At 41.0% G+C, this 10439-nt stretch overlaps 1 protein-coding gene across 1 annotated transcript; it reads left to right on the plus strand.

Moving 5' to 3' along the window:
- Positions 1 to 1173: 1173 nt before the first annotated feature.
- On the plus strand, positions 1174 to 7720 carry LOC119884884 (5-hydroxytryptamine receptor 3A-like; the record flags this gene model as incomplete). Its single annotated transcript, XM_038695164.1, has 7 exons — positions 1174 to 1283; positions 1901 to 2070; positions 2220 to 2380; positions 3298 to 3508; positions 3586 to 3765; positions 3962 to 4044; positions 6294 to 7720. Coding segments are annotated over 7 exons (1155 nt in total), but the record flags the coding sequence as incomplete, so codon positions are not given.
- Positions 7721 to 10439: the final 2719 nt, after the last annotated feature.

The following is a 10439-nucleotide window of genomic DNA, read 5'->3' on the forward strand; positions in this document are numbered from 1 at the left end:
ATGTGTATGAAGAAGGTATATAAACTAATCCTAAAGAACACAGCATAAACTCATGAGGTTAGTGCTCTTCATCTGGTTGTGAGGCCACGGCTGTGGCCATCACAATACCCATTACAAACAATTTTAATTCAATTTTAACCCAAAATTAAGATGGTTTTGTTTGTTTAATAATTCACAAACACAGAAACATTTTGCCTGCAAAAAACAGAACTATGAGTAAAAGAGTAATGTTATTTCCTGTTTTTAGAGTTTTTTGCAAACATTTCTTAGCTTATTATTCTGAAATAATTTCGCAGATCAAAATTTCCTCAACAAACTTTTATCAGCTTGGTCCAGATTTTGGTGCTGATTGGACTTACTGCTGGTGAGGAGTTGATTAAAATAGGTTTTTCAGTTTTTGTGGAAAAAAATAAAATAAAATCTAGGCGGTGGAAGTGGGCGTGGCCTATAGCGGGAGATTCAGCTCAATCCCCTGAACACATGTGGATATAAGGTTTTTGAAATGCGCCTTTGTATGCAGGAGTTCGAAGCCCAAACGCAATTATCTTGCTTATAGCGCCGTCTAGAGGTAGAAGTGTGTGAATTGTTGCACATGAGGTACTCGCGTGGGTTTGGACCTACCCTATGAGTTTGGCATCTGTAGCACTTGCCGTCTAGGCTGCAGTATCACTTTTAGCGGCGGAAGAATAATAAAAATCTTTAGGATTACAATAGGGTTCCCATGCCCGTCTCGGGCTTGGATCCCTAATTAACAAATTTGGAGCACTGTGTGGCCTTTTGGGGTTTTGTGCTTAGATTTGATGTGTATTAACTAAACTTGCGTTGTGTTGAAGACAGATTTGTGTGAACTGTTTTTTATATTAAAAACCAGCACAGCGCTTTGTTTTATCAGTTTTGCTGTGTGTATGGTCAGCTTATGATGATAGTTGTGCTGTGGAAAAGATTTTCACACATACTGTGTTTCTTTCCTCATAGAGGGAGATTGACCAGACTTTCATTCCTTATGTTTGGATTTATATGGTGAGTTCTCTCTTATATGGACAGATCTTTTTGATCATTCTCACCTGCCTATCTTTAGTGGAAACTCCTTTTTTTTTTTCTCTCTAAATTGCATCTATTCTCTCTTTCTCTCCTTCATTCTTTATCTCCTCCCTCCCTTGTTTACCCGTGTAGGCTTGGGAAAATGAACACATCAAGTGGCATCCAGAACATTTTTGTGGACTTTATTATTTATCAATTCCTACTGAAGCATTGTGGATGCCAGATATAACTATTGAAGAGATGTAAGTTTTAATGTACTGTATTTGCATGTCACAAATCTGCAGACTCACAACAGTAACTGGTGATATAGTCTCATATTACTGTTTAGAAATGGCACAAAAACTCAAGCATTTGGATACCAAATATTAATGCAATCACATTTTCAATGCAGTGTTTATTTAAAATATGTATTACAAATATGTAAATTTAGGTGATTGTAGTTGTCTTTACACCTAATCCAGTGCAAGGCAAACTCAACTTCTCTGTGTTACACTTTAATGAACCCTTTATATCTACATAGGGAGCATGTCCTTTCCCATGGAGTCTGTCATGTCACTGCCATTTTTCCATAGTAGCCCTGAACGGACAAAACAAACACTGACTTGTGGCTTATGTATTTGTGTTGTGGCTTTTGTATGACACCTCTGGGCCACCATACATGTACCCAATAAGTACAGTAATTCAGTATGAATAAAACATTTACAAAAATGTTAGTACAGGCAGATAACATTTTCTATATTTATAGAAAAATAAGTTTAAGACTTAAAATAATAATTTGCGTCATGCTGTAGATTTGTTTTAAGGTATAATTTAATTTGAAACATAAAGCTTTTGTCATTGTGTGTGATTTCTCATACAGGACAGAGATGGATAAGGCTCCTCCGAGTCCTTTTCTCAGAGTTTTTTACTCCGGTACGGTCAGACGTCTGAATGATATGGTGTTGGTTAGCACTTGCAAGATGCAAGTTTACAAATTCCCGTTTGACATTCAGAGCTGTGACCTATCTTTCAAGTCTGTCATGCACTCTGGTGAGCCTGTAATCTGTTATGTTCTTGTATGTCTTGTTGTAATGTCTTAACTGTTGTCACATGAGCACACACCAGAAGATGCCATATTTATACATTCCTTTGTTGAGCTGCTGAAGAAACCTCAGTTTTACTTTTATCTCCCAACACAGTCGAGGAAATACAGCTTCATGAACTTTTAGGCCCTTCAGAAGTCCTAAGGTGGTCACACAAGTTGATGCGGACCCAGTACGAGTGGCTGTTCATCAACATGAGCATCACCAACAAAAATGTCAGCACTCTTGGCATTGAACAAAGCATGATTGTTTACACTGTAAGTATTTCTCAATACAAAAATCCAGAGCTTGAAACTATTTTCCATCTCTCCTGACCACAAAGCTCCACCCAGAGGGTGGAAGGTGGAATTCCTGGTACAGGGTAGGATGGGTTGGCCAAGATGGAGGTGGCCTTTCTGACCAATGGCCTGTACCACAATGTGAGTTCAACACACCAGGATATCTTTTAGTTATCTGGCTTACCTAACCCTAACAATCGCGGTCAGAATAAGTGATGCCACAAAGCTGGTTATCAACTCGTTAACTCAACCCAGGGTTTCCCAATCCAGCTGTGAGCGTGTTCACATAAAAGAGGCAGTGTTAGCTGCAGATGACCAATTATAGCCTCTGTCTGAAACATGCTGTAGATGCTGTCTTCTGATTGGCCATTGTCTTCTGTGTTTACCAAGTTGGCAGGAGGATGCCATTCTGCGCTTGGAGCTAATGACCATATATAGAAATCTGGTGTTCAGAACAGGGATTTCTTTTAAATACCTTTACCTCATTATTTGAAGTTTGACACCTGTCATTTTAACATTGTAAATATGCCACAAAATGGAATGGAAAAGCATGATAGGTCCCCTTTAAACATTTACAAAATTAACTAACATGATCAACTCTGACATGTAAAAGACAATTTTTGCCATTTTGATTTGCTCCTTGTGCACTATTTCTGTTTTTGGTCCCTACAAGCTACTTAGAAAAATATCTGGCTGCTGCTAAATGCTTCACTATGTTTGCCACCTAGTTGCTAGATGTGTCTGTCTGCTGCTTGTTACTGTGAAGGTAATGTACATTAAGTAAATCCCTTGCAATAACCTAAAGAACAAATGAGACGGGCAGGGAAACATACTGCAAGCTGAAAAGTATAGGAGTAGGCAGATTAACCACCTGACCCTTAAAAATTATTTCACAGATCACCATGAAGAGGCGGTCTCTCCTGCACATTGTCAACTTCATGCTTCCTGTCCTGTTCTTCTTGTGTCTGGACTTGTCCTCCTTCCTGATCTCAGACAGAGGGGGCGAGAAGCTCAGCTTCAAGGTCACTGTGCTGCTTGCTGTCACTGTGTTACAACTTATTCTGAATGAAATTCTGCCTTCCACGTCAGACAAGATTCCACTTATAGGTAAAGGAGCTCAGAGTACAGAGCACATGCTGACTCAGTGTTATTTGTCCATTAATGATGCTGCCTCCTCCCTTTAGTGACTTACTGTATTGGGAGTTTTGCATTGATGATGCTCAGCCTCCTGGAGACGATTTTGGTGATGCATCTGATGGACAAACACTCTGCATCCCAAGACAATGAGGCAAACAAAGACCAAAGCCTGAGTGAGGACTGTGGGGACAAACATGGCAGTGTCAACTTACACAGCTGTTTGAGAGGTGAGATTAAGCATAGATTTCTACTTGTTTTTCAGTTTACTACCGTTATTACTGATCTTTATAGAAAGTAAAATATAATATTAAGTTGTACGCCTTTAGGATTTGAGTACTCACTGACACATTTACAACTTAACACACTGGTTAATTATATTATTTTGAATATACAACCATCTTTGTGTGAAACATATCCTTTCAGACAAGAAATGGACTCAAAGTGGGTCTGCCTGTGACGTGTCTACTGTTAAATCTCAATCTGAACTGCTGTCAGTGGCCAAAGAGGTTAGCACACAAAGGTTTTCCCTTTAAGTGGTTGGTTCACCCAAATTAAAGGAGACTTAATGAGGAAATAATGAGGTGAAAGTATTGAAAATAAATCCTTGTGAGCAAAAACCTCAGATTTCCTTCTGAACACTTGACGACATACAACATTGCTTGCCAGCAAGGTGAATCTGTAAATGTTTTATGCTAGAAATGTATAGTATGGTTCCCCAGCATTGAGAAACATCTTGATACTAACTTGCATATGTTGGACAATTAACATAATTAGCTAAAGCGCAAAGTAGGGGAGAGCCGGGACGAATGAAACACAGCGATTTTCTCAGAGACCATACACGTCTGATATGCCAAACTACCTCAGCACGTACAGTCCACAGAACTTAACAGAACAGGGAAAAATCAGGTGGATACGTCACACTTTCACAGAGTTATACGAAAGAAGCTGTTTTCAATCACGGAAAGTAAATTCACTCAAGCGATCTTTTTTTTTGAATGACGAGTTGGGTTTATTGTTCCATGTGCCATGGTCGTGATCACATAAAACATTAGTTAGTACTTTAACACATCCTAAAGTTTTAAAAAAACTATTTAAATGTATGTCGTTGTGTTTCATCCGTCCCGCACAGTGATTTCTGTCTGTAACGTTATATTTTAAAATGACGTATATCTGAAAAGGCTCCTTTACAGGGAAGCCTCCCGTCAGCTCTGATAGCGAGGCAGGATGGAGCAACTGAGAGACCGCACAGATCGCTCACCCTCTTAGCAGAGGTCAGTGCCAAAAGGAGGGCTGTCTTCAAAGACAGCAGTCTAAGAGAAGTTTGCGGCAGTGGCTCAAAGGGGGATTGCTCAGAGCGCGCAGCACAAGTGGTAAATCCCTCTGTGGCGCTCTCTCACTCCTCTTAAACGCTTAACCACCGATTCACTCATGATAATATGAAAGAGGGACAACAGCGGGGCTGTTTGGGCCGCTTGGTCAGAGGACTCAAGCCCTGCAAGTCCGCCGTGAAGCTAACTGGCTTAGCCCAGCTAGCATAGTCATCCTCCTCCTCCTGCAGGGCCGCGAAGGCGTCGACCCGCCGTCGCTTCTCCTCCAAGGGCAGCTGTGTGTAGTAGGGGCACGAGGCCCGGGGATTCAGAGCCAGGCCAGCGTGCTGAGGACCGAGGCAGGTCTCGCAGCGGGCGTGGAGATCAAACCCCATGATGTAGCCGGCGTGGCAGGACGGGCAGAGGCGGACTCCTTCCGAGCGGCGGACCTCAACGGTAGAGCGGTGAGTAGCCATAGGAAAGCTCTTTAGTAGGAGAAATTGCTCTTTAGATGCTACTCTGCTCTCTGAAGTGACTGCTATGCAGCGGTGAAGAAAAAAGGGGAGCAGATCTCTTGTCTCGCCGGTAATATATACCTTATTTGCGGACCTGAGAGAGTCCCGTGCACGGCACATGGGCGCGAAAGAAATCTTCAGGACTACGCATGTGCGGGATGAACCCAATAGCGACAGCTCTTAGAGGGCGAAGCCTATACTCATAGAACAGAAACCAATTAATTGTTAAAATATGATGGAACGACAAATTCAAACTTAATTCACAGTAATTAATACAACAACAGTTAATGTTAGGCATTCCAATTTTTGGTATTTGTGGTAACAGTTAATGACTTACAATTGCTATTTATGCCAGAGGTCACACGCCTCTGGAGCAACTGGGGTTAATGGTGCTTTCAGACCAAATGTGAAGCGGGCCCTTAATTCCTCTTGCACAAAACTGAAATAGGCTACTATGAAACAGCTTATTTATTTCACACAGAATATTACTTGTATAAAAAAGTATCAAATACACGTCATACGGTGCCAATATTCTACAAAGCCTGAGCAATAGGCATGTAGGGACAGTTGACCAAGCAGAGCAGGGAGAAGTTGGAGCGTGTGTGTGTGCGTATATCTGAGAGACCGCGCATCAGAGACTGTGCATCAGAGAGAGCTTGATATTGATGTCGGTCTCGGGTCAGGCTCACACTGAAAAATTGCAGACGTTGTCGGGCTAGGGCAGGGCTGGGCTTATCTTAAAACCAACCCAAAAACAATTTGCATGACATCAGATACCATAATAGTAAGTGAGATAATATGTTTGTTTGTAATTTGGTTGGACCAACCGTTTTATTCCCAATATTATAAACACAAAAACTAAAGTGTTAAATATAGCAGCATGCAATCTTGTGTTCCATGATCTCATTAATTACCAGTTTACTATCTCTGCAGGGTAGCAGCAGCAAATTGACAGAGGAGTCCCATGACTCTGAAAAGGTCTCAGATGACCTGAGGGAGGTGTTGAAAACACTGACAGTGCTCCTCAACAGCAGGAAGGAAGAACAAAAGCCCGGCTACTGGACAAGAGTGGCTAAAAGAATCAACAAAGTTTTCTTCATTGTCTATGTCACTGTGGCCGGTCTGTTTTTTGCTTATATCTTTTTAAAGTGGTACAAGGCAGATGATCAGTAGTGCTACAGTTGATTGATTGAAGTCATTGTTCCATTTAACATGGACCTTAACACATTTGTTGTCTGTGTTCACCCCTGTAGTTGCAGAAAAAAATCTACCCCATGTTGCTTTATGTATGCCATTGAGGGTTCACAGTTGCTATGAACCAACTACATGGAACTACAGGGAAATTTGTTTTTGAAGACTGACAGCAACTTAAGCTGCAGTTTACTGTGCTGATTACAAAACCTCTGCAATCAAATGATTACTATTGTTGTTAATGTCATTCTAAGTCAGCATTACTTTGTGCTATTCCACTGTGAACAGAAAGTTCAGTTCTATCTCACACAGGCTCCGCTACGTATCGGTAGCGACGTCCTATTGGTCAGCTACATGCACGATAAAATTTCAGTGGGCAAGTGCGTGCATGTGATTGGAGGAGGTAGTACCCTAGAGTCCAGTAGAGGGCTCCGCCTGTGCTTATAGAACTAGGGTTACCATATCGTGACCCTCGTTTTATAGCACAGCGCAGTCTCAGTCAAGATCAGTTTTTCAGTTCACTTAAGTTTATAGCTGATCTTTTTTAAGCAAACCAAATTGGTATAACAGCTGACCCAAAATTTTGACCTGCAAATAAATGATTTTCTGACAGTGTTGATGGACAATTAATCAGGTGTTGTGACCCCCCTCAAACTGCACGTTTAACAACATCTGATCTGGCAGAAAGTCGGCCTGATTGTAATATTAGTCGGGAGCAAAAATCTGGCTTAATCCTAACAGTGTAAATATCATACAATGGATACATTTGATCTGGAATGGATTATTGAATTACATGTGTTGTAAATTTTTCTTACAAAGAAAAGCCTACTGATGTCTTCAGTCATGTGACTCTTGCCTTGCAGGTTGTAGTGGACCTTTGAGAGTCAAGTCTCCTATTCTAACAAATTGTTCTGATGCGGGGCTGGACTGGGACAAAAACTTGGCACTGGCATTTTTGGCCGAGGCGGCCCACCAAAATGTCGGACACCCACTCACAAATACACCATTGATCCATTTAGGGGTTCAGGTTTGGGGTGTGATGAAACACTGAGATGTAAAATTTGCACAAGATTGTTGTCCATAACTACAAGACAAGAATATGTATTTAATAGGCCTACTATTTCAAAAAATATTTATAGATGAAATGTTTGATAGGGGGGTCTGGGGGTCCACCCCTGCAAGATTTTTAGCATTAAACACTTCATTTCCTGCATTCTGGTATGGTAAAAAAAAAAAGTGTTTATTTTTATAAAGGGAAGCACAAAATTCAGGTGGCCGGTGACAATTCACAATATAAAAATATAATAAAATATAATGCAGTAATCAGTAGCTTATTATTTTTAAGTTACTTTTACAACGCAAGGTTTTTTCTATATTTACATTGCACTGATGGTTTATTATTCTGCAAATAAACCATTCTCATGGCATTTTTATTTGTTAATCAACATTTCTTGGTGCAAGCCATTTTTCAGAACATTTTTAACAAATGCTTTCAGAAAGTGGTGGCTACAGGTCCCCTGCGTCCCCAGTGTCCCCACCCTCCCTACAGGTTGAGCTATTTCATGCTTACTGCTTCACCTCCACTCTCCTCCTGCTCTCTCTGTCACTCGGCCCTGTCACTTTATCCCTCTGTTTAGCTAACACATGCCTCCTCCTCTGCCTGGCATTGGCCACCACAGCTCTTTTACTCCTTTGCCTGGTGTGCCAAATTACCGGTCCAGCCCTGATGGTACTCATGCCTTGAGAAATTTGTACACCGGGTTTTAACCAACTGATAAAAATGTGTTATTAACTGTTTCGATAAATGTAGTCCCTCAGCAGTGTTGTTTGCATGTTCTACACACTGCTACGTCTATGTCAAACACATATTCTGTATTAGCTTATGACACCAGTCTGTATTATACATTATTATTAGCCTTTGATATGTAATATGCACCATGTTTAGTGAGTTCATTTTAAACATAAAACATATTAAAATCAAAGTGTAGCTTCTTTAAAGGTGCTGTAAAATGGAAAACTGTATTTACCTTGGCGTGGTTGAATTAAAAGATTTCAGGAGCCACGTGGAACTGACATACTGTGAGCCTCAATCAACATTGTTTCCTCCTTCATGTTAAAAAATGTTCTTAGGTGTCTTAATTGATGTAACAGTGAAAGGTAAGACAGGTCTAGTTTAGAGTCATTAGCTGACCCTACAAGTGTTCACTGACCTTCCAGCTCTAGTTATTTCTCACATGTAACTGTCGTTGTTAGGGAGATGACGGTAAGACTGGTACGGTAGAGACAGTAGCTCAGGCAGCAGGCTAGCATATATTGTTGTTCTCTGGCAATCTTACAAGGTTGAGTCTTACAAGAATGTTTACAAGAACTCACTGGCTCCACAGATTAGTAATAGATTCCAGTATGATGCAGCATTGGAGTCTAAACATCAGATAGATTAGTTGTTCTAGGTTAAGGGAAGCTAAAGATGACCTAATAGGGAAACCTACAGGCACTAGGGGAAAGAAAGGGACCAAAAGATGTAATGCTTCAGATTTGGTGTTGGTATTTGACGTGTCCACATGTTGTATGCTGGCACTATATCTCATCGGCTGGGCTCAATAAACCACGCTATGTTAAGTCTTCATCAGTCTCCAAAACTTCTTCACAAGAGTAAATATTTTGGGTGGAAACCATTATTTTCCAGCACTGTCTTAACCCTCTTGTGCATGGAGTTCACCAGAGCTTCACAGGTTGCCACTGGAGTCCTCTTCCATGACGACATCACAGAGCTGGTGGATGTTAGAGACCTTGCGCTCTTCCACCTTCCATTTGAGGATGCCCCACAGATGCTCAATAGGGTTTAGGTCTGGAGACATGCTTGGCCAGTCCATCACCTTTACCCTCAGCTTCTTTAGCAAGGCAGTGGTCGTCTTGGAGGTGTGTTTGGGGTCGTTACCATGTTGGAATACTGCCCTGCAGCCCAGTCTCTGAAGGGAGGGGATTATGCTCTGCTTCAGTATGTCACAGTACATGTTGGCATTGATGGTTTCCTCAATGAACTGTAGCTCCCCAGTGCCGGCAGCATTCATGCAGCCCCAGACCAGACACTCCCACCACCATGCTTGACTGTAAGTAAGACACACTTGTCTTTGTACTCCTCACCTGGTTGCCGCCATACACACTTGACACCATCTGAACCAAATAAGTTTATCTAGGTCTCATAATGCCACAGGACATGGTTCCAGTAATCCATGTCCTTAGTTTGCTTGTCTTCAGCAAACTGTTTGCAGGTTTTCTTGTGCGTCATCTTTAGAAGAGGCTTCCTTCTGGGATGATAGCCATGCAGACCAATTTGACGTGTGCTGTGTATAGTCTGAGCACTGACAGGCTGACCCCCCACTGCTTCAACATCTGCAGCAATGCTGGTAGCACTATTTCCTAAAGACAACCTTTATGACGCTGAGCATGTGAACTCAACTTCTTTTGTCAACCATTGCGAGGCTTGCGAGTAGCCTACTCAAAGCAGAAAGAAAATGTTCCATATGACTGTTATACTATTAGCCTATATATCATATTATTAGATTATTATTCCTCATGCATTAATGTAGTTGGTTGTTGTTGAACTATTTTTTTTTATCAGACTGCTGTTAATGATTATTTTTAGTATTAATCAGCTGATTATTTTCTCTATTAATCGATTGTAAAAAATTCAGAAAATAGTGAGAGAGCCCTGTGTGACACCTTGCATGCTTGTTTTGTCAGTCCAAACCTCAAAATCAATAAAAATACATTAAAATAATAAAAAGTTAAAGCAGCAAATCTTCAGGTTTGTAAAGCTGGAACCATGAAATGTTTTTACATGAAAAATGACTAATGCTAAATCAGATGCCAATTCAGTTTCTGTCA

Source organism: Micropterus salmoides, unplaced genomic scaffold (assembly GCF_014851395.1).
Source record: "Micropterus salmoides isolate LMB-PRFRI ecotype aquatic unplaced genomic scaffold, ASM1485139v1 Ms_hic_scaffold_375, whole genome shotgun sequence".
Classification (NCBI taxonomy): Eukaryota; Metazoa; Chordata; class Actinopteri; order Centrarchiformes; family Centrarchidae; genus Micropterus; species Micropterus salmoides.